This window comes from Hypanus sabinus, chromosome 8 (genome assembly GCF_030144855.1).
Source record: "Hypanus sabinus isolate sHypSab1 chromosome 8, sHypSab1.hap1, whole genome shotgun sequence".
Taxonomy (NCBI): Eukaryota; Metazoa; Chordata; class Chondrichthyes; order Myliobatiformes; family Dasyatidae; genus Hypanus; species Hypanus sabinus.
In genome coordinates, this window is record NC_082713.1 from 74009795 (window position 1) to 74035306 (window position 25512).

Genomic DNA, 25512 nt, shown 5'->3' on the forward strand with positions numbered 1-25512 from the left:
ATTATTTTCTCTTCAGTATATTCCCAGTCTAGTGGAAGGTATTGGGTTTGCTGATCATGAAGTTCTAAACTCAAAGAAAGATCTAAATCCCTATCCGATTATAACTAGGTACAGGTACCCTCACTAAAGGGAGGTTATACTGTAACCACCTACTCTTCAAAGACTAGTTCCTGTTTATCCTTCACATTGAGTTTTGCTGTTAATATCCACTACTTGATTAGTGGGTCCTCCCTCCCTATCAAGGAGGAGTTACTTCCAGCTAGTGAAATAGTTCATTTATTTTTAGTGAAATACATACAAATTTATATAAAATTCTTAAAACTCATTTGAAACTGAGATTTTCTATCTTTTTAAAGATTTCCAAATTACAGAAGTTTTCTAAAACACAAAGGATTTCCAAAACACAGGTGCAATTCCTTTACCAAAGACTTGACAATGAGATATAGATGAACGAATCATCAAATGCAGAAATTGAAGGCAGGAGAATGGATTCTAATTCACCCCATCTTTCTGTCATTCTTTTCGTTGTTCCTTAACCATTTTTAATAAGCCTGACTGCTCTCTTACACTTTGTTTTTCTGGCACTTCGATTGGTGACTTCACGCAAATCTGATACTTTTTCCAGATACCTTTTAAGAGTCTCTGGGGATAGAGTTCCCGGATACTCTGATTCTGTTTTATCATCTTATACCCACAATTAATGCTATGAAGTTGAGTTTCTGAACACACAAACTTTCCAATGATTAATAGTATCAGTCTGGTCTACAAACAAGTTTTCTTGAACTAAATAACAAAGTGGCTAAGTACAGCTCCAACACCATTTACAAATTTGCTGACAACACCACAGATATGGACTGTATCAAGGGGGGGAATGAATCAGCATACAGGAGGGAAATTGAAAACTTGGCTAAGCGGTGCATTAACAATAACCTCTCATTCAATGATTGTAGACTTCAGGAGAGAAACTAGAGGTCCATGAGCCAATAATCATCAGAGGTGGAGAGGGTCAGTAACTTTAAATTCCTGGGTGTTACTATCTCAGAGGACCCATCATATAAGTATTATTGCAAAGAAAGCACAACGCTGTCTCTACTTCCTCAGGAGTCTGTGGAGGTTTAGCATGTCATTGAAAACCGTAGCAAATTTCTAAAGATGTGCGGTGGAAAGTGTGCTGATTGGCTCCATTATGGCCTGGTATGGGAACACCAATGCCTTTGAGTGGAAAATCCTGCAAAAGGTAGTGGATTTGTCCTAGTAACTCACAGTAAACCACTCTCCCCCCCCCCCCCCCCCCGACTTTGTCCTAGAAAAGCAGCATCCATCATCAAAGATCCTCACCACCCCAGGCCATGCTTTTTTCTCACTGCTGCCATCAGGTAGAAGGTACTGATGCCTTAGAACTCGCATTACCAGGTTCAAGAACAGTTACTACCCCTCAACCATCAGGCTCTTGAACAAAAGGGGATAACTACATTTACTTAAGGACCCTGTTATATTGCTATTGCCTGCTGGTTATTTATTGCTATTTACTTGTATCTGCATTTGCACAGTTTATTTACAGTTAATAGTTCCTGATGTTTATAGTTACTGTTCTATAGATTTGCTAAGTATGCCAGGAGAAAAGGAAATCTCAGATGTATGTAGTGACATGTATGTACTCTGATAATAAATTTTACTTTGAATTTTGAGCTTTGAAATAACTTAGGCAGTTTGAAACACACCCAAATGACATAACCCTGTTAACTCTTGAGCAGCTAGCCCTATGCTGTGGGCCAGCATCCTGCGTTATACAGACAGTGCCTTTTGTTTGCAAAGCTGTTCTTTGAACTTGAGTCTGTTTATAGCTTTTCATTTACATTAAGAGCTAAAGACTTCCTCCCATTTTTCAACGTAAAGCTAAGCAAAGAATATTGGTTAGAAGTTTAACTTACTCAAAAACTATTCTTCAATTTCAGTGTGATGTTAGAAAGCTGGACAGTGAATAAGTTGGACACCATTATTGATAGCACGGTCAAGTGACAGTTGCCAATAATGTGCTCATTCATGACTTAGGATTTCACCAGTACTGCTTACCAATTTTTTTTTTAAAAGAAAAGTAAAATCCTGCAGATGCATGAAATCTGAAATTAAGGATCTGAAATTAAAATATCAAGTGCTGGAAATGCTCAGCGAGTTGATCAGCCTCAGTGACCTTCCATTACATGCATTCTGAAAAAGATTGTTAACCTGAAAGGTTTGCTTTTTTTTTCGCCCCTAAAACACTGCCCAACCTGCTGAGTATTTCCCTAATTTTCAATATTTGTCCCCCTTGACTCAAGATCTCTTGCAGTCAAGGTTCTAATGAGTGCTGAGTTCCAGAGGAGAGGTGGAAACTAATTGACTAAACTTACAAGGCAGCCTTTGTCCAAGTATGACACCAAGAAGAGCTGGTTGAAAAGAAAATCAATGGGAATTGATAGAGAAGAATTAAATGGATAGCATCATTTCTCACACACAGATAGTGGACACATTTTAAAAAAATGCCACAGCCTACAAATTACCCTTCAATGATGGGTTCCATCCTGACTTGGGAGCACATTACCCATTCTAAAGTCTGGAGCTCAGTTGTCAATTACTCTGAGAGTGCCTTAACTAGGTTTTTCAGGTGTTCGAACAACTCAAGGGTGGTTATGAATAGATTGGCAGTGAATGCCAGCAAAGCTATAAAAGGTTCATTTATTATTAAAGTATACAATTCTGAAGTTCTTCTCCAGATAGCCACAAAGCCAAGAAAGAAAGAAACGGCTATATGATCATCAACCCCAAATCCCCCTGCCCTGCAACCAAAAGGTCTAGAAAAAACAGAATATAAAAGTCTACGAGACTGGGGGGTGGGGGGGGGAGTCTATAGTCCAAGTCCACATCCAAAACGCTGAAACCCTGTGTGACTTTCTCCAGGCACAGCAGCAGGCTTTTCTCACTCTCTGGCAGCAGAGCGATCCCACTAGCAATTAAAAGGAGCTGTCCCCTCTCCAGCAGCAGAGCAATCTCACCGGTAGTAAAAAGGCAGTCAGCCGGTGCTCATCTTCTGGATTCGCCTTGGTGATTCAATCTCCTTTGTTGGTTTAATTGGGAAACAATAGAAGTTTTAGTCGGCGAACGGAGTCGAACATCAGCTCACGCCCCGTCTTGCAGCCTTCTCACCATAAGGTTTGCGCATGCTACCTCTGTCTCCCGGAATCCTCTTGGAGACTGCAGAGCACCGAAATACCCAAATGATCTTCATTGATCTGCAGATCACAGACTTCAAAAGTTCCAGAATCACATTCAAAATGAAAAGCAAATGAAAAAGACATAAAAAAGTAAAATATATGGTTTCATGATCTATCGAAAAGATGTTGACCAAAAGAGAGTTATAGATCATCTTGACCAGATGAAAGCTATGTATAAAATCCTATTAATTAAGAATTGAAAACCAGGAGCCAGGTTTGTGATACAGAGACTTGACGTCCTGACTGGAGACCAGTCAAGTAACATTTGATCCTTTGATAATGAGTCAAGAAGGTTATTCAGAACCACATCATTCTGTGACTGGCACTGGAATCTGGAAAAAGGAAACAAACTGTTAGAAGAACTCAACGGGTCAGACAATATTTGATGCATGATCTCAGTGTAAAATGTCAACCATCCTTTTGCCTCCCTGGATACTGCATGACCAGCTAAGTTCCACCAGCGGTTTGAATTTTTGCTATTTTTTCCAATAGAGTGATACTACTTGGTTCTGTGATTGAGTAGAATGATAGAGCATGGAGCCAAACATTTTGTTTTCTGTAAAAATCTTAATTAATTCACTGGCCTTCTCATGGCCTTGAAGTATGTTACATTTCACCCCAATCCTATACAATAACCTGGGCACACTAAATATAGCCAAATCTATTGTGCATCCCTAACTTTCTTCCAAAAGCAGTCATTCAGCATTCTAGCTAGTGTGATACTTAAGAGTTCTTATTCTCTTGAGCCTATTAATGTTTATGCAATTTATTATTTTTAAATTCTAAGTTTTCTATTTTTGTCTTGCCTTTCCACTCATACATGCACTCAATTTACAGATGAGACTCTGCTTGTAAATGTTTTTTGTGGGATTCTTGCTGGAGTAATTTCATCCTCAATAGCCAACCCTACAGATGTTTTAAAGGTACAGTGGCAATGTTTTAATAATATGTTCTAATTAACATGTTTGGGTGAATCTATCCTTTTTTCTGTGAGTTGAGAAGTTTATGTGATTATTGAATGCTGGTAAGTGCTTCTGTGAAACAACTCAAGCTGCCACACACCATATTGCCTGACCTCCAAAGCCAGCCCTAGAAAAGATTCACAGGATAACTCCAACTATGATGCTGGATAAACAGCTAAAGAAATTAGATCTAAAATGACGCATTGGTGCAGCTAGTAGAACTGCTGCTTGATAGTGCCAGAGACCCAGATTCAATCCAGACTTCCAGTACTATCTGTGTAGAGTTTACATATTCTTGTCGTGAGAGTGTGGGTTTCCTCTGAGTGCTCTGGTTTCTTCCCACGTCCCAAAAATGTGTGGATTAATTCGCCGTTGTAAATTGCCCATAGTGTGTGGGTGAGTGTTAGAACCTCAGGAGCTGCCGAGAATGTGGGAAAAGAAAATAAAATAGGATTAATGTAGGATTATTGTTACTAAGTAGTTGAGGGCCATCACAGACAATTTTGTCCTATATACCTCTGACTCTCAGGGCCTCTTTATCTAAAATGAGCTCCCACAAGAGACCGTAATCATTGCCTTCCTGTTGATAGGCAATGTCTTCTCTATATTCACTGGTCTCTAGTGCAGCCGATTTTTCAGTACCTGTCCATAGTTCTTTCAACATTATTAAGGTTTAGTCTACATTGCTTTTTCCAGTTCATTTTTTTGCAAGCCAGTAAATGTTGCAGGTGAGTGGAGAGTGAGTACAATCATCTTTGTGAAAAGTTTAATATTCCATTATTGAACTCCCAGAACTCCTCGCTTCTTTATTGTCTTGATGGAATGGTTGAGGAAGGATCTGAGCTGCATTTTGCAGTTTCTTTAAGAAAGTCAAGTCTCTTTTATTGTAATTTCAACCATAACTGCTGGTACAGTACATAGTAAAAATGAGACGTTTTTCAGGACCATTGTGTTACATGACACAGTACAAAAAACTAGACTGAACTACGTAATTAAAAAAACACAGGGAAAGCTACACTAGACTACAGACCTACACTGGACTGCATAAAGTGCACAAAAACAGTGCAGGCATTACAATAAATAATAAACAAGACAATAGGGCAAGGTGTCAGTCCAGGCTTCGGGTATTGAGGAGTTGTTATGATCATAGATCCGTAGTCTTCTATGCCTTCTGATTCAGTGCATTTCAAAGTCCAACCACTTCTGTAGAAAAAATCCACTTCAGATCCTCTCTAAAACTCTTACATTCTAGCTTAAACCTATACCCTCTTGTCTTTGACACCCTCACCATCAGGAAAACATTTTTACTATCTACCTTATGCTCCTCATTTTATTAACCTCTATCGGGTCACCCCTCAGACTTCTCCGGAGAAGACAAACCCCCTTGATCCGGTCGGGTGAATTTCCTTTGCACCATCTCCAATATAATCATATCCTTCCTAAAGTTTATACAATATTCCAAGTGCACTTTATCAACTTTTTATAAAGTTTGTTACGTACCCCGTAACTGGGTGTCTGACCAGCAGAGAAAGAAGAATCCATTGGAGTCTGGTGGTACCAAACTAAAGGTGTTTGTTAGTAAACTACACAATACAATATCAAAAATGCAAATACACATATAAAACAAGTTAGCAGTAATAAACCTAAAAGCGTAGGAATAATAATCAATAATAAACAAGCTCTATCGATGTCTAGGGGTAAATGAATTGTCACAGGAAAGTATAGAGTTCAGTTCATAAATGCTGAGGTGGTTATGGTTGTTGTGTTGAAATCGATGGAGAGAGAGAGAGAGAGAGTGTGCGAGATGTAACAGCTACAGCAGGCAAACCTTCCGTTACTTTCTTAATCTGTCATATCGTTGTGGTCATTCAGTTATGACCCCTCTGTTCTTCAGCTAGACCGTTCTTCTGTGGTGGACTCGTCACTCTGGCATGAGTAGACACACACACAAGTCCCCACCGACCCTGCTGTAACACTGTGAGCTTTACTGACCGATCTCCTGATTCGGTCTCCGAAGCCCCCACCTTTCTGTGGGTTCCCAACACTCAGTCATTGTCCACTGATGTGTCTGAAGGGTGTCTCTCCAGACCTGTCCTTTATCCCCACTCACGGGGTCTCAGCTATCCATCAACTCTGAATGACTGTGTCTATCAAATCAGGCCACTCCTGCTATCTCCTGAAGAATGTTAACAATGCAAAGTAAAGTCCTTGTAGTGGAAGGTAAATAATCCAGGAAGAGACAAAATACAGTAAATCAACAGTCTCTCTCCCCCTCTTATCTAGCAGATGTTCTTGCCTGGGCTTTATCCCTCTCTCTCATGAGCAGCATAGCAACAGTAATAGTTCGTGGTTCTTGGGGGGGGGGGATGGAATGGTTAACTCTGCACCCCATTTCCATCATCACTCATAACAAGTTGAACATGTTCTCACAGCTGTTGTGCCTCTGCTGATGAAGCCAGGCATTTTTCACCATCTTGCCCACTCATGCTATTATTTTCTGAGATCTAAGAAATCCTAAATTTCACATAAGGCAGACTACTGAAATATATTATTAAGGAATGAATGCTCTTTATAAACTAAGCTGTTGCAAACAACCCCTAATTCTAATGCTCTTCGTGATTGCTGCAGCAAATGTGAATTTTTATTTCTTTAATCTCTTTTTCAGATACGCATGCAAGCACGAAGTGAGCTTTGTCAGGGAAGTATGATTGGTAATTTCATTAATATCTACCAGCAAGAAGGTACCAGGGGCTTATGGAGAGTAAGTATTCAGTGGTCACTATACCAGAAATGTCTTTGCAGTTGTTCATCCACTTCTCTGCTTTCCTGAAACTGATTTATGTTAGGATAAGGTACACAGCTACAGCTGCTCACTGATAGTTCCAAGAAATCTGTTTCTTTTCTGAAATGGTCACTTTTGGTGCACAGAGATGAAAGTGATGTTAGGTCAATTATTGATTTTAAACATTGATAGATTTTTAAACAAAGGTTATGGGACAAAGGTGATCTGGGTCATAGAGAACTACAAAATGGTGGAACAGGTTTGAGGTGTTCAATAATTGAGATGTTTGCTGTAATTCTAATAATTGATGATGAAATGAAATCTAAAAGAGAGATTACTAAAGAGATTAGCTTTATTTCTCACATGTTCATCGAAGCATACACAAAATACGTTGTTTATTTCACATCAATTCAGGAAGGATTGTTCTTCCGGCAAGCCTGCAAGTGTCGCCAACATAGTATCCACTATCAATCAATTGCGTTGTTGATAGTGACGGAGATAGTTGTAGATTACAGGGTGATATTCATCAATGCTAAAATGGGCAGAACAATGTCAGATGGAATTTAATTCTGATAAGTGTATGCTGATGCACATTTGGAGGACTAATAGGGCAATACATATGCGTGAATGACAGCACCTTGGGGAGAATTGAGGCACCCTGTACAAGTCCAGGTATCCCTGTAGGTGGCAACATGGGTAGATTAGAACATTGTAAAAGATTAATGGGATACCTATTTACAAAATATAAGAGCATGAGGTTATGGTAGAATTTTATAAAGTGTTTGTTAGCCCACAGCTGGAGTACTGTGTAGCATTTGGTTATCACACTTTAAGAAGGAAGTGATTGTACTGGAGAGGGTGCAAAGGAGACAGACCAGGGTGTTATCTGGAATGGAGCGTCTCAGTTATGAAGAGAAACTGGGTAGACTGGGTTTGTTTTGTTTTGAACAGATGAGGCTACGGGAACTTGATGGACGTGTACAGGATTTTGAGGAACATACAGTAGTATTAAGAAAACTTACTCCATGGCAGGGATATCAAAACCTAGAGGACATAGGGTTAGGGTAAGAGGCTTAAGGATTTGAGGAGGAGTAATTACAGTCTGGAATGTACTGTCTGAGAAGGCACTGGAGGCAGAGACTCTCATAACATTCAAGCTCATGATAGCCCAGGTTCTGATAATGGGGTTAGTTGGTGGGTTGATAACACGAACGTGGTGAGCTGAAAGCCCGACTCTTTGTTGATTATCATTTTTGAGGCACAAGTGGGAATGTAGCATGTGAATATGCATCAAAAATAGAGGGGAAGCCAAGCATTTAAAAGCAGCAGAAATTTTAGGCTTTGGTAGCCTTGAGACGTCTAGTTCACTGAGTTCTCTTTCCAGTTGCAGGCATAGTCTGAAGATAGGGAATGGAGATCATAGTGGACCTCAAGGACAATGTGATGTTCTTTCTAGCCTGTGTAAATATCTTTCAGTTTAGAGAGAATGCAGATTGTGATAAAGTATAACCAAAGGCTATCAGTATATGTGAAAGCTGAGTTTTTTTTCCTACTGGTAGCCAGCATCTAGTGAAGTATGACAGGAGTTAAGGGAGACAAGAATATCTTTGGTCAGTATGGTGATGCAGCTAATAAAGTTGCTGCCTCACGGGTCCAGTGAGTCTAACGGCTTCTGTGTGTGTGGCATTTGCATGTTCTCCCCATACAGAGTAAGATTTCCTCTGGGTGCTTTGGTCTCCTCCCAATTCCAAAAGTAAATATGTAGGTTGGTAGTTAAATTGGTCAGTGTAAATTTCCCCCTGTTTATGGGTGAATTGTAGAATTTAGAAAGAGTTGCAGATTGGTCTCAGGCTATAATTGGCTTTGGTGTGTATCATGAAGCTGTATAACATTGAGAAGACCCTTCAGCTCGCCTTATCTCCATGTTGCCCATTTGTACCTAACTGCCATCATCCCATTTACCCACATTAGATTTCTAGCTCTCTTTATCCTTAATTAATTAGATGGAGGTTCGGAGTTATTGGCACTACTGTATATGTACTTAATATTATTCGTTGGCCCATGTTGGTTAGTGTTTTTTTTTGTTTTGTTTTTTTTCTCTCTTTTTGGGGGGGGGGTTTTCTTGTTTTTTTCTCTTTTTACTTTGTTCATTAATGTTCTGAGTTTGAGAGGTTATATATTTTTATTATTATACATCTGAATGTCTATTTAAACTATTAATTATGTACTCAAACATTTTGTATTCATATTTCATTTATGTTTGTTTAAAACTAATAAAAAGATTTATAAAAAAAAAGAAAGAAAGATTTCTAGCTCTCTATTCCCTAGCAATTTAAGCACTTCTCTAGATGCTTCTTAAATATTGTGAAGTTAACTGCCTCTGCCACCTCTTCCGGCAGTGTATTCAGACAGACAGTCATACTTCATTGATCCCGAGGGAAATTGGGTTTCATTCTAGTTGCACCAACCAAGAATAGGTAGAAATATAGCAAAGAAAAACCAGAAATAATTAAATAATAATAAGTAAATTATGCCAAGTGGAAATAAGTCCAGGACCAGCCTATTGGCTCAGGGTGTCTGACACTCCGAGGGAGGAGTTGTAAAGTTTGATGGCCACAGGTAGGAATTCCATTCTTTAACTACTCTTTGTGATTCAATTTCCTTTAAACCTTCTTCATCTCATCTTAAACCTATCCAGTTTTAAAGCACCACCTTGGGGAAAAAAAATTGTTACCTACTACCTTATCTAACTTCCTTATAATTTTATCTAACTCTATCAAGACATCCCTTTCCCCAGTTAAAACAAACTCTGCCTATTCAATCTCACTTTATAATTGTTTTGCCCCAATGCAAGAAGCATCGTGGTGAGTCTCCTGTGCAAACTCTTCAGCGTTTGCTCACCTAACTATTCTGCTGTAAGTTCTCCAGCCAAGTGAATAGACTGACAGATAATTAATTGGAATTCGATGCCACAAGTACCTCTGGAGACCAAGTCTTTATGTACATTGATAGATTCTTGATTGGTCAGGACATGAAGGGATATGGGGGAAGGCAAGAAATTGGGGCTGAGAGGAAAATTAGATCAGGCATGATGAAATGGTGGATCAGACTTGGGCCAAATGGCCTAATTCTGCTCCTGTATCTTATGGTCTTATAACAGCAAGGGAATCCAGTGAACTCCTGATCTGCTGTTGGAGTCCTGTAGGGATGTAAATACTTTATCACAAGTAGCTAGAGTTTCACCAATGCATTTAGGGCTTTTGCATTTATTCTGTATTTAACTGCACTTATGGATAGATTACAGTGGTTCTGAAAACATTGGCAATTTCCATCAGGTTCAGCCATTATCACACTTAACTGGTAGGAGGCTGAATTTGACTGCGTATTGGAACGGTGACTGTGCTTTAAAAGTAATTCATTAAGTGGAAAATCCTGATGTGAACACAAAAGGTGGTATATAAGTGCAAGGCTTTTTGTTTTGAAATTAGCTGATGTGGAAAGGAAAGATGATGGGCATGGGATATATTAATCTAACTGCCTATTTCCTCAGACTGGGGATATAAACCCTGATACCTCACTTTGTCCTCTGGATGTATTTTAGGTATGAGAGAGTGAATGGAATTGCCACTGATAGTGAGTTCTGTAACTTTTACTCTTTGCTTGTACTGTTATGCTGGGAAGTAAGTGCAGATCCTTGCTTAGTCCATGCTGGACTGGGAGCCTGATGAGAACTCCTGCTCTCCCTGCTGCTACTTGCTGGTCTGTCAGGAACATAACACAACTCCGCAAGTGAATTGTCCACAACTTGGTGAGAAGAGATGTTTGCCAAGGCTGGGAGGAGGCAGAATTGGTGCAGTTCTGAGATGTGGAGCATTGTATGTGTTTTCAGTTCAGTTCATCAACTCTGCTACATCTGATGGAAGCTGCTGTCTTACCCCCCCCCCCCCCCCACAAACCCATTCTCTTTGCTTAATTCACCATCACCCAGAGGTTGCTCCACGGTAACAGTTTCTGTGGCAATCACCATCATATATTTGGGGTTTGATTAGTAATCTTGCAGATGACATCAAAATTGGTGGTGGTGTTGAGCAGAGTAATGGCTCATGGAACTTAATCCTGACAAATGGAAGATGATGCATTTTGGAAAGGCAAATGAAAGAAGGGCTCTGGAGAATGTTGATGGACAGTGAATTAGGTATGTTCACAGATCTCAGAAAGTGACATAAAATACAAGAGCTGAGTTGGCATGGTTACAGCTTTACAAAAATATTTTTGACTCCTTGTCAGGAGGTTCCTGTCCAGTTCCATTTGCCATTTTACATGGAGGATATAATTGCATTGGAAATAATATGGAGCAAATTGACCAGGTTTCTTGGATTGGAACTTTTCCTTTATACCACTGGATTGGCTGAGTCTGTTGCAGGGAAGGCTAAGGGTTAACCTAATAGAGGTATATAAAATAATAAATGGCATAGCTAATGTAGATAATAAAAATCTTTTTTCTCATATGGGGAGTGTAAAGACAAGAGGCCAAAGCTATTCAGTGAGAGAAGAGTCTCAAGGGAATTTTTTTTTTACCCAGACTGTGTCAGAGTCTGGAATGTGCTGTCTGAAGAGATGGCGATACAAACACAATTACAAAATTTAAGCCTCTGAACAAAAAGTATTTGAATTGCCAGGACTAGCCATTTGGGCTTGTCATTCCTGACTGCATCTTTAGATTTCCATTATATATTCAGGCATTGTCTCAGCAAGACAAACTATAACTACAAACCTAGATTTCACAATATTACCAATACATTTCACATACAAAGAAATTTAACTAACTGAGCGTTTAATGGCTACTTCATTTCTCCCTCTGATAAATGTTTGCTTTGTTTCACCCATTGTCCTCTCCCATCTTCCCTGCCACTTAGACGTGCTTTGTTAGTTGTGTTGAAGGGTCTTTGATGTAAAATGATAACTGGTTTCTCTTTCAACAGATGCAGCTTTCTGGCTGAATTCTTCTGCATTTGAGTAAAACATTTACTTGTTTGTATTGTAAGCTGTGATTGCTCTTTGGATTTTTTCTTGTGTGATATACAGGGTGTCAGCCTCACTGCCCAGCGAGCAGCCATTGTTGTGGGTGTGGAGTTACCCGTGTATGATGTTACGAAAAAGTACATCATTTTATCTGGCTTCATGGGAGATACAGTTTACACACACTTCCTGTAAGTTTCTTCAACAATTATTTGCATTGCTGTAGAAATTTTTAACCTCAACCAATCATTCCATGGTAATTTTAAGGGATAATAGGCATGGGAGATGTGGAGTAAGGGTCAAGAGAAAAGAAGTGAAGTGAAAATGGTTTCATCCACTGAACAGCATTTTTCAGAAATTTAAATGACTAAATAATGCTCCTCATTTTGGTTGCGTTGTTTAGAATTAGTGTTGCATAGCACCTCAATGCCAACTATTTTAACTAATCCCATATCCCACATTAAGTCTGCATCCTTCTATGCCTTGCCTATACTGTTCATGTGCTTCACCAAATGACTCTTGAAGGTAATAATTGTATCCACCACCTCCTCTGGCAATGAGTTCCCAATGTCAACCATATTGTGTATATGAAAATAACATACCCCTGAGTTCCTTTTTATAACTCCTCCCTCTCATCTTAAACCTATGTCCTCTTGTTTTTGATACCCCTACCAGAGGGAAAAAAGACTATTGACTATTTGCTCCATCTACTTCTCATAATTTTATGTGCAGGTTTCCCCCGCAATCCGAAGGTAGAGCGTTCCTATGAAACCGTTTATAAATCGAAATGTTGTAAATTGAAGAAGCAATTACCATTAATCCATATGGGAAAAATCTTTGTGTGTTCCCAGACCCAAACAATAATCTACCAAATCAAACCAATTAACACCTAAAACCTAAAGTAACACTAACATATAGTAAAAGCAGGAATGACGTGATAAATGCACAGCCTATATAAAGTAGAACTTTTGTATGTACAGCATAGTTTCACTTATCAAACTCGGGAAGACAGCGAGCCAAAATCGATTTGGAGAAAAAAAATCGGTATGTACACGACGCATACGCACATGCATGTGCAAACAACTGCCCGCACAAGGTTTCACGGTCATTGTAGTCTTTCTCGGAGGTAAACGCACTTATAAAGCGGACGTTTTTTTTTCTTAAAAGCAAAAATCCTCTTCGGTTAGTGAAAGCAGGTATTAATGTAGGTCTTTCATAACAGCGAGCTGTTGTAAAGCGAACATTCGGAAAACGGGGGCCACCTGTATCTCTATTGGGTCAACTGTCAGCACCCTGTACTCCAAGGAAAACAAGACCACTCTATCCAATCTCGCCTTATAACTGAAGTCCTCCAATCCAAGCGAATCTTCCTAGTACTCTCTCCAGCGTGATCACATTCTTCAACTGGAACTGCGCACAAGACAAGGCAAATTGAAATTACCTGGAAAAAATAACTATTGGAGATTTGTTCATTAAAGGAATCTCTGAATTGCATTGACTAACCTAATCTAACAAGTGCTCTGTCGGGGTAGCTGCTTAACTTCATTCCATGTTGGTCAAATAGATCATCATCCAGATTGATACATCTGAGTCTTGGAAAAAGTCAGCAAACCTAGAAGTTCAGAAGCAATCCTGTCTCTTTGTTGGATTTGGTGTTTGTAAACTTTAATCAAGCCAGATTGCAAGGAGAACCAAATACTACGCGAAATTAACAATGCTCCCAAATGTTGTATAAGTCCAAAAACTGATGCTGATATACTTTCATGAAATTTCCCCTAAAATATTGCACTATTTATGTAGAAAATGCTTTAGAACACATCATTTTCAGCTAGATGCAACGTTTAAAGTCTCCTGAGGAGTCTGTCCTGTTTTTAACATATGAGCTTCCAAAATCAACTAATGGGGATGAGTCACTGCTGTTTATGTGTAGACACGATAATCTGATACAGGCCTGGATAAAATGGTGGAGGTTACCAGTGTTGGCAACATTGGTGCCTACATGTAGTCTCTGAACATTCTTCCATTGCCACTGTTTCCCTACTGTCTGTATATCCCAACCAATGTACCATTGATTGCATGCAAACTTTGCTGACTGAAGCTGTTAAACACTACACAGATGAATTTTGAATCCAACACTGGTGCTTAATTATTAACAGTAAATCATTTGTATCAGTTTATTTTGAGAGTACTACTTCTATAATCTACTTGAATAATTATATGCACCAAAGATTTATCGGTAGTACTGTCTTATGACCTAAATCTTGGAGCCTAATTCAACCTCATCATAGCTGAAATCCTCCATCCCAAGCAATATAATGGTGAATCTCTTCTGCACCCTCTTAGTCCATTTGCATTCTTCCCACAATCTGGAGACCAGAACTGCGCAGTTTTACAACACTGCTCTAACTAGTGTATTATATGGTCATACCATTGCCGTTCTGCTTTTACATTGTATGCTCTGGCTAGTGAAGACTACTTTCCCACAAGTCTTCACAACTCTATCTGCCTGTACTGCTGCTTTCAGGGATCTTTGGACATGTACAGCATGGATCCTTACATTCATTATCTATGCCCTCATCCTTTTAATCCTGTCCTGTTTCATTTTAATAAATAGTACTAGGATAGTGAAGAATGCTGTTGATAGAGATGTGGCCTTGGGAGGAAAAAAAAGTCTAGTCTATCCTGTCCAGCCTTACTGTACTGAGTTAATTTTGCATAACCAAAGAATTGGAAGTTATCAGAATAAACTGCCCAAAAATAGGTCTCTTGCAACAATGGGAGTGTAAACCTGGTCCTCAATGGTTGAAGCGTTGTAATACCTGGGAGCAGTTGTTGACTGAGCAAAGAGATTGGCTAAACTGGAACAAAGGGCAGCTACATCAGTTGGCAGGATTGGACCAGAATGGTTCTATAAGCATTTGTGTTGGATCAACAATTATTTACCGTATCCAAAAATTAATGGGATAATGATGTAGAATGTCATGCATTAGGGAGTCATGCAGCCCAGAATCACATCTTCAACCTGGCATTATCCTTGTTGCCTATTGTACTTACCCACACTATTCCCATTTACTCTTATTAGATCTGTAGCTTTCTGTACCTTGGGAATTAATGCTTTTTTGAGATGCTTCTGAAATATTGTCAGAGTATCTGTCTCTACCACCCCTTCAGGCAGCACATTTTAGCCTCCAATGTTTACTATATGGGAAAGTTCCAATGGCTCAAGAAACTCTCAGGTCTTATCACCATATCCAGATTGTCCAGAGAGAGCCAAGTCTCTGTGAAACACAGAAGGTGGCAATCCCTTATTTCCCTCTGTTATAGCAATCTTGCTCTTAGGTCCTCAATCTTATTCTCCAGAGAGTGTATATTTGCTAACAAGATAAAGTAATTGAATCACCCATTCATTAGATGGCTTTGGGTAAATGGGATTGATAGGTAGATGATATCCATTAGCCGTATGACTTGACTTTTGCCTCCAGTTGTGAATTTGGGTGCCATAGTAGCAATGTTCCCTATAATTTATAACGACCAGTGTGTGCAAAAATCTTGTGCTGTGTAATTTTTTTGCCCAGTGACATGTGAGCACTGAATTATGAGGGGTGATTGATAAATTTGTGGCCTAAGGTAGAGGGAATTCAATTTTAGAAAACCTCATCTCCTTCTACCTTAGGCCACGAACTTATCAATCACCCCTCATATATATTCAGACATACTCATTTTAACAGCTAGTAAAACTGTCAATAAGAAATTTGTTCTCCTCTGGGTTTGATCATTTTGCTCTCGCTCATCTGCACAAAACATATGCAACAGGCTTGCAGTGGGTAATAAAGGATTTTCTCACTTTTGCATACCATCCATATGTGATTTGCTTGCTCAATGATGCTTTTAAAAAGTCAAGTTTCCAAATATCACTCCATTTCTTCTCACTTGCAAATTCTCCAGCAACTTTTGCATCGTGACAGTATACACAGGTAACACCAGTTTCTGTATTATACATAAATAATTCTTGTAGCGGTATGTTCCTGACCTCAGGAGCCTTCAGTTTAGCCATTTCTACTGTATAAGTTATTCTGCTTTAAATGAACTGGCAGTTTTTTTGTGTTTCATGCCCCTTGCTTCTTTGGAATTCAACATAGTGAATCGATAATTTCTTCAATAAAAACAATATAAATAAGCCAGTTCTAAAATCTGCTGACAAATCATTGCAAACTCCATGTTGTTAACACTGTCTGCATCAGAAACCAGAAAAGGAAATGTGATTGTGTAGGATCATGAAATATACTTAATATGGCAGCGAGGTGGAGGGTGACAGCCTTGTATGCACATTTTAAATTCCTTTTTGCGCTAACAGCAAAAGATGTGTGCACGCACACATTAGAGGGAACATTTCACAGTAGTGTAGCAGTTAGTGCAATGCTATTACAGCTTGGGAGTTTAGAGTTCACTACCAGCAAGTTTGTACATTGCTTCTTGTGTGCACATGTTTTCTCTGGGTGCTCTGGTTTCCTCCCACAGTCTGAATACTTACTGGTTACTTGATTAATTGGTCATTGTAATTTGTCCCTCGAGTAGACTAGGGTTAAATAGCTGGGTTGCTGAGCCAGAGGGGTCTATTCCACGCTGTATCTCTGAATAAAATAAAATGAATAAATTTTTATATGTGGGTTATTCTTCAAAAAAAGTGTAATTGAGTGGTAGAGGAGGCTCAAGGACCTAAGTATGTCATACCTTTCCAATTTCCTGTTTGTTGCTCTTCCAGCTCGAGCTTCACCTGTGGTTTGGCTGGTGCCTTGGCCTCCAATCCTGTCGATGTTGTGCGGACTCGCATGATGAACCAGAAAGTGGTCTTGGGGAATCGTGTTGCTTACAAGGGGACCCTGGATGGTCTCCTGCAGGTAAGACTAAATAGAGAGTGTTAACAGAAGCTTTGCACACTGCACTTGCTACTGTAAGGTAGAGACAGTTGTATTGATGTGTACTAACAAGGCACTTGTGCAGATAAACACTCCAAAGCTCATTTATATATAACAGCCCCCCTACTGACCATTTGTGCTCAAAACTACCACTTCTCCTTCATTACTAAGGTGATTTACTTTAGAAAAAAATGCTGCACATTTGGAGCCAATACTCATTTACATTTCTCCTGAATGACTTCAGTTGCTGATTTGGATTTGCACCAGTTACACAAGCCACTTCTGACCTGTTAAATGAGATAGTGACACGTGTCTCATGATGGGCAATACCTACAGCACCAATATCCCATAAAAGTGTACCTTTAGAGAGGTGATAATTTTAAATAGTCGAAGATAATTTCGACCATGATAAACAGGATTTTGTGAGGTGACAAGGCATTGGCTATGAGCCTATACTGCAGGATTTGTTATGAAGAGGGAGATTAAAACCATAAATTTAGGACAATTCAGATTGATTAGTGCAGAGACATAGCTAATGGAGTTGCTACCTCAGCCAACATCAGATGCTGTCTGTGGAGTTTGCACCTTAAAGTCATGTGAGTTTCCCTTGTGTGCTTTTATTTCTTCTTGTATTCCAAAGCCATATGGTATAGGAGGAGGTTAATTAATCACTGTATATTGTCTTCAGTGTGTAGGTGAATGGTAGAATCTGGGGAGAGTTGGGAGGAATGAAGGGAAAATGGTACTAATATAAATTGGTGCCGATGACTTGGACTCAATTGGCCATGGGACCCATTATCATGCTGTATCTCTCTTAATCAGTGAATTACTCCATTTGAGCATTCATTTAGCCTGTAGGATAAGGGAGGAAACCGGTAAAGATATCTCAGTGAAAACTTTGATTATAGTATTTAGTCCAGATCAAATAAGAAAGAAGGGCAATATTTAAGGATTTATTTTTAATGCATTCTTAGATCTGCAAGACTGAAGGCTTCTTCGCTTTGTACAAGGGATTCTGGCCTAACTGGTTACGGCTTGGGCCTTGGAATATCATTGTATCCTTTTCCTTTGTTTCTCGTTCTGTGTGCTAGTAATATTTTTTTAATGTGCAGAATATTCCCTCAGTCATTACAGAAGGAACTATTAGAAAGTTGGAAGACAAGCTGCCATCATTTTCATTCAGTGTCATCTCTACGTTCTGCTTTTGTCTGACAAAATGAGCTTTTGGAGAGCAAGTGTGTGTGTGTGTCAGATAAATATTCAGCTTATATTTATACTGGATAGTTGAGTTAATATTTGCCAATATGACCGTAATGAAGTCAATAGCTCTCTTCACAATTCATTCAATTATTTCCTTCCCTAGTAAGTGTGGGGGGGGGGGGGAGGTGGTATCAGTTAAAGCATTTCATACTCTTCCAGTAAGGGTAATGTCAAGGTGAACTATTCTTTTTCCCATTAGAATCAGCAGATTTACCAACATGAAATTGGTTAAATCTGATTGCTGAAGGATTTCCTCTATATTTTTCATTAGTTTTTAGGAGCATTTTTTTCAAAAAGGCCCGGAAGCATCTTCCTGTGCCTGGTGTTACTGGCGTGCAGGTGAGTGCTAGTGTGGTGCAAATGATGAAACAAATACAGAAAAGGTGGAAATTCTCAGCTAATCAGGCAGTATCGGAAGAGGGAAACAGAGTTAGTTGCAGTTCAGTAATCTTTGTAATAAAATGTCTTTTTTGTCTGATCAGCATTGCAGCATTTTTAGTTTTTGTCTCATTACCTAAAAATGCATTGCAGGCAAATCCAAAGGAGATTTATCAGGCTAGTTCCTAGGATGGGAGGGTTGTCCTTGTGAGAGGCTAGGCGGATAGGATCTGTATTTATTCTTTTTTTTAGAGTTTATAAGAATAAATGTTGACCTCATTCTAACATATAAGTTACCAAGTGAACTTGACAGGGTAGATTTGGAGCTGGCCTTGCTAGTGCAAGAGTCAAAAGCAAAAGGATTACAAGATGGGGGCCAGTCATTTTAAACTGAAGTGCTTAGATATTTCTTCTCTCAGAGAGTAGTAAATCTCTGGAATTTTCTTGGGTTCCTATTTCAGATTTCCAGAGTCTCAAGACATAAGTAAGGGAAAGTTTTCTACTTGCATTAACAAATCGAGCTGCATTGTTTAACTTAACTGTTTCTTTCAGTTCTTCATTACGTATGAGCAACTTCGGAAACTCCCTATCTAAGTTATATCTGAAAAACTATTTAAGCTTGTGCTGCTGCTTGGCATTTGTTTGTTGAAGGAATGAAGCCTTCATGCCATTGCCTTTTCTTCCACCCATGCCTCAGATTTATGCATGAATGTTGTTGCATTCGAGTTTAATGACATTATGTGGAAAGAAGATCTGTGCACAGGACAGATTCTCAGTCTCTGAAAATTTGGAAGAACTTCTCCGTCCAGTTGAAAACAGCTCATCAGAGACAGCCATGGGCACTGGCCTGCACCCGGATGCATACAGACCCATTTGTGCCACAGCACACGGAAATTTCGATGTGTCCGAAGATTATACATCACCTGGACATGCAAGTGCACACAGAGACAGGTGTGCAGTTTGTGGAAAGAGTTGTGGAGGTTAAGGATAAAACTTGGGTTTTGTTTATCTTTGTGGTATCACTTTAATTTGGATTTGGTATGTGTCTTAAGTCCTAAATTAGAAAATGGAACCCTTTCTAACCATGAAGCAACAGGTTGATAAACAGTTCTTTCTAAAGCTCAATCTTCAAATTGGAGAGTTACATAGAGCAAAGGCAGGATTGCTGGGGCTTTGCACAACCTGATGTAAAGAAGTGGCTAAGTCAGTCAGTAACTAGTTATTTATACTTCCTTGTCTTTGTGCCTTGAATCTATTTAAGGCTTCACAGAAAGTGAGACCAAACTATTTGTAAAGAAAAGCTATATGGAAAACTGTGCATTGAAGTAAGTTTCTAGTTCCCAACCATTAAATAATGGCCTAATACAGCCTTTATTTCTATGGTGCTTTCCAGAGTTTCAAATTAAGAATCCTTAAAAATAAATTGATTGTCCACCCAAATTAAACCAGTATTTTAAGTTGCTTGTTCCATGTTCCTCCAGATTTGTTCTTGGGATTTGCCATTCCAGTTTGCAGCTGTAGTTAAATACGATGATTTGTTTAGATTTTGTAATTTGTGCTTCTCTCCTTTTGTGATGATTTAGTTCTGGAAGAACCTGCCATTCTTCAAATGAGAAAGGGCAGCAATTTCCTTTGAAAAAGGGGCACTGGTCCACAGATGGAAGTATTTTCAGTAGTATGATAGTTATTTTTCCTCCCTCTTTATAGGATGAAAGGTGACCCAGTCCTAGAACCATATTGATATTGAAGTACTATAACTGAGTCATGACAAGGTTTATGTGGTCACCCATTGCTTGAACTTTATGCTGGAAAGTCAAGGGATTTCTTCGGTAGATATCTCCAGCTGTTCCTATTAGGGTTTCACCAAGTCCATATTCAGCGAATCACACTTTGCAATTTCTACCAACTCCAAATTGATCCCGTCATAGAACATATCTTTCTTTCCTCCTCTTTCAGGCCATTCTCTTCATGACTACCCGGTCTAATGTTCTGTCCCCAACAACTGTTCTCTGTCCAATACAACCAGAAGAGATATAATACTTGTCCATGTACTTTGTTCTTTCCTACCATCTAGAGGCTCAAACCATCTGTCCGGGTGCAGCAGTGATTCTCTTGCATTTCTTCCAATCTAGTGTACTGCATTTGGTGAACACAATATGGTTTCCTGTGCATTGGAGGAACCAAAAATGCCAATGTTCAGTCCATACCGGTGACCCTGAGCTTCTTGTTCCATGCCACTTTAATTGCAAATCCCACTCCCATTCTGACCTGCCTATATCTTCTTTCACTGCCATATGAGGCCAATGTAAACTTGAGGAACAATATCTATAGGCACTTTGCAGTTTTCTAGAATGAATATCGAACTTGTGTCTCATCGTTTCCAGTTATTGTGCTGCTGTCCCTGTCTCACCCTATTTTTATAGATAGGCTCTATACCAATCAGTACTTCTGTTCCTTATCACCTGATCTAACTGAACTGATCCCCATCTAGTCTTTTATCTCACACCTCATTCCACCGCCAAATTTTGCTTGAAAGCGAACACCTCATCTCTCCCACACTTCTGAAGAAAGCTCTCTGGCTTGAAACGTTAACTGGTTTTCTTTCCTCAGATGCTGTTTGATTGGCTGTATTTTTGTTTCAAGTTTCTCTGGGTCTGTCAAGCTGCCTTTTGCCAGTGCCTGAAATATCAGCGTAACAAAAAAAAAATTGCAATCATTAATTGATTAATATTACTGTGTACGGAAGATGATTCTCTACTTCTATCTTGGCAGATTTTTTTTCCTAGCTTGTAAGCTTTAGGCTTTGCCTGTATTTTTTTTAATATATATTCTTTCAAGGGATGTGGGCTTTGCAAGCTGAGTCACCGTTCACTGAGTTTAATGCTTCCAAGCCACTGGAGAGAGTTGCTATGTCACTTTATCCATTCTTTGTATTCTTAACTCTTCAATTTCCACCAATCAATCTTCTAAGTTCTACAGAGTACAGCTCAAGCTGGTATCTTGCAATTTGTAAGCTTTATCATTGTGACATATTGGCATCATAATCCCTTCTAGACCAGATTGTCTTCCAATTTTGTTTTTCATTACCTATTTAATTCATGTTTTTTTAGGCAGCTACAGTTCTGTTCCTTTGGTAAAATTAGTAGTCCATTAAATTTTTCATTGAATACCTTCTAACATTTTTTTTTGTGTTACTCTTTAAAGGATTTTCCCAAGTTACTCTGACAAACTTTGTTCCATCATTTTCAGAATCTTAGCTACTTGGCACTTACTGTTTTTTGTTTTGCAATTATTTTTATTATTATATGATCACAATTAGACATATTTGTTGTACATTGTTGGATGGTTATATAAATAGAGCTTAGTTTTGAAGCTACATTTAGATAAATCTCTTGGAAGTATGAGACATCAAGTCATTGAAAATGTATAAACCTGTCAGTTACTGAATTGAAATCTGTCCTAATAGTCATTAGACAAGAGTTTCACTGGTTGGGTTTGCCCAAGGGCACTGCAAAACCTTCTTAGGAGCAGTCTGTTCTGTAGATTACAGCCTACTGCCCTTTTCATTTAGTGTTGCAGCTTTTATTAAGGGTGAACAGTATGATGGGAGTAAGAGTAAATCTTGTCCCAGTAGAGTGTAAATTAAATAGATACTTTTAATTAGAACCAGTAAGTCTTTTGCAGCACCTGTTGCATGTTGGACATGTACTGGTTAGGTTCCATGCATCAAAGACTACAACTGTCTTGTTATGGAACAGGTTTGTAAATGTACTGCTGACTATCCAATCACTGTTTGTGATATTTTACATTGTTGTTTATATGAAGATTGTGGGGATTGAATAAGCAATTGGATTTGCTCAGTTCACTCTGCATAACTTGATGTTGTGTTATAATGTAAAAATAATGAACGCACAATGCTCCCCGTGTCAATTGATCGCCTTTGACTCATTCTGTTTAAAATTGCATGAGATTTATTTGTGTTCTTCTTTGGACTTGATTGTGTCACAAAACTATGTTTCCAGATCCTACTTTCCCACACAGTGTGGAACTGTTTCTCTTCCTGTCACTAACTGAAATTGGAGATGGGACAGTAGATGGCTCTATGGACTATATCTATATCTACCGTGCATTGTAGATGGTACAGAAGGTAAAGACACACAAGATCCAAGGCAAATTACCTATTTGGGTCCAAAATTAGCTTGATGATAGGAGGCATAGGCTAGTATTTGAAGGATGCTTTTCCATTTTGAAATATAACCAGCAGTGTGCTGCAGAGATGAGTGCTGGGATCCTTCTTGATATGTGAATGGGGGGTGGGGGGGAGGGTATGTTAAGTAGGTTTATGGATGGCTTGAAAATTAGTGGTGGTTTGGATAGGAAGGAAGATTGACAACAAAATAGAGATATGTTGGAAAGCATTTGAAAACAGAATTTAATTCCAATTATCACAAGCTGATGCATTTTATATCAAATAGAGGTAGGATATGTTAAGCAGATTGTAGTAAGGAACACTGTTAAACAAAAGGACTGTGGGGTTGAAGTCCATAGTCGCCTGAAAGCAGTGGCACAGGTAGATATGATGGTGAAGAGGCACATATAGCAATCTTGACTTCTTAGGTTGGGACCTAGAACATAAAAGTCAGGACATTATATCGCAAATTTATCAAACGCTGGTTAGGCTGCACCTGAAGGATTGTGTGCATTTCTGATCCCTGCATAAGGATATTATTGCACTGGACAGAGTGCAGAAACTATTCACCAGAATGTTAACATATGGAGGGAAGAAACTGGACTGGCTGGGCTTGCTTTACCTGCAGAAGAGGAAGCTGAAGGGTCACCTGATAGAGGGGTATATGATTATGAGAGGCATAAATAAGATAAATAGACAAAATCACAATCTCATAATAGTGGTATCAAAATTAAGAGGTCATTGGTTTACGGTGAGTAGAAGGAATTTGGAAGTTTCTGCACAGAATGGTTGATACGTAGAACATCCTGCCAAAGGAAATGATGCAGTCAAGTCCAATCACTGTTTAAGAGGCATGTAGACATGTGTAAATAGACAAGGTATGGAGGGGTACGGTTTTAATGCAGATGTATAGGATTAAACTGAATGGTCAAAACTGTCAGCATGGATGTGGTGGCTGAAGAGCCAGTTTTTTGTCCTACACAACTCCACAGTCATGTCCTAAATCCCTTTGTGCGCCTCTAGTTCTTAAGTCAGAAAAAGCAATCTGATTTTCCAATACGATCAATAATGTGATGAATAAAGCTACCACTTATTAACTATCAGTATTGCTGTTCAAGCATTTCAACTCATTAATGCATTTCTGAACATTAATACATTTAAAAATAATAAGATCCTAAACCAAATGAAATATGATTCAAGTATGGCAAGAAAGGGGAATTTAAAAAATTCGAAGTTGAGTTTGTCATATACACAAGTCCATTGCAGCTGCATCAGGCAACAACATCATTTAAGCAGCATTCACAAGAGATATACACAATCTTTATTTTAAAAACATAATTAGAGGAAAAAAAAGACAATTTTAGTGCAAAGTAGTCATACAGTTGCTAAAATAGTGATTTGGGATATGCAGGTTGGTTCAGTGGTTGAAGGGAAGTAGCTGTTCTTGAACCTGGTGATATGGATCTTAAGGCTTTTGTACCTCCTGCCTGATGATAACTGCAAAAAGATGGCATGGCCAAGATGGTAAGGAACCTTGATAAATGTTGTCTTCTTGAGGCAGTGTATCCTGTAGATACTACTGATTATGAGGAGGGATGTGCCCGCGATGTTCTGGACAGAGTCCACTATGTGCAGTTTCTGCATTCCTACGCGATCAAATTGCCAGACCAGACCATGATGCAACCAGTCAGAATACTTCCAACAGTACATTTGTAAAAGTTTGTTGGTGTTCGATGACAAGCTAAATTGCTTAAGGAAAGTAAAGACCTCATGAGCTTGATTGTATCTATATATTGGGCCCAGGAACTTAAAGCTGCTGTCTCTTCACTGCTGATCCCTCAGTGTAAACTAGCGCATGTTCATCCTCCTTTCCTTTCTGATTTTTGAGCCAGAGGTTGTTTTTGCAGCACTAGTTCTTTTATTGCTATTATACTGCTAAAATTTCTTCATCAAGGGTTTGGCAATTCCACAGAAATGTTAATATTACCCCTGGGACATTGTCCATCATCAGTCCTTCTAGCTCAGGGGTGGCCAACCTTTTACATTGCATGCGCCAGTTTTTTCACGCATGAGTTCAGATGCACCATACAACTTTTGAACCCCCATTCAATTCTTGTAAAAATATGTTAATATAGACATATTTAGCTTTTTTACATGATGTATTGACTTAATATTAAAAAAGATAAACATTACTTATCTTAATGAGACTTCTAATAAATATATTTTGTCTTCTTTTGATTTCTTCCTTTTTCCTAATCATATACTGTATTCTTTCCATAACTCAGACGCAAACACCAGCTTCAATTTTTCTTCTATTTCGGTCTGATGGTGTGTTTTATAGTGTTGATTAAGATCATGTCTTCTATTATGTGAGAAAGTGTTTTCACAAACAGTGCACAATGGTTTTCCTGATGGACCTGCTATAAATAAGAATTCATTTTCCAACTGTTCATTGAATTCACATTTACTGTAACCTTCTGCTTTTTTTTTTGCTCATTTTCTTTTGCACTGTGATGGGTAACTGAATGTAAAAACAAGGCTTAATTTTCAAAAATACCAAAATTGCAAATATTCACAAAGGACGAACAAAGCACAACTCCTTGGCGTACGAGTGTCAATTGTAAACTGGCAAAAACCTGCAATGCACTGCTGGTGCAGACGCCTAGCACCTCAGGATCAAACAAGTATCAAACGTGGATTGAACAGTTATGGAACAACTGCAGAACAAAAGTCCTTTCCTAGTTTGACTCATTGA

At 38.9% G+C, this 25512-nt stretch overlaps 1 protein-coding gene across 2 annotated transcripts in view; it reads left to right on the forward strand.

Moving 5' to 3' along the window:
• Window positions 1-25512, forward strand: part of slc25a14 (solute carrier family 25 member 14) — a 58739-nt gene that overhangs the window by 25962 nt on the left and 7265 nt on the right. The window contains exons 4-9 of one of the 2 annotated variants that reach the window (XR_009513591.1): window positions 4089-4174; window positions 6879-6974; window positions 12081-12205; window positions 16777-16912; window positions 17905-17985; window positions 19121-19519. Coding sequence is in view for 1 of the 2 variants with exons in the window: in XM_059977347.1 (XP_059833330.1) it covers window positions 4089-4174; window positions 6879-6974; window positions 12081-12205; window positions 16777-16912; window positions 17905-17985; window positions 19121-19162 (566 nt within the window). In the remaining variant the exon portion in view is untranslated. Of the gene's footprint in view, window positions 1-4088; window positions 4175-6878; window positions 6975-12080; window positions 12206-16776; window positions 16913-17904; window positions 17986-19120; window positions 24996-25512 lie in introns of those variants that run through there. The other variant, XM_059977347.1, reaches the window with a different exon arrangement.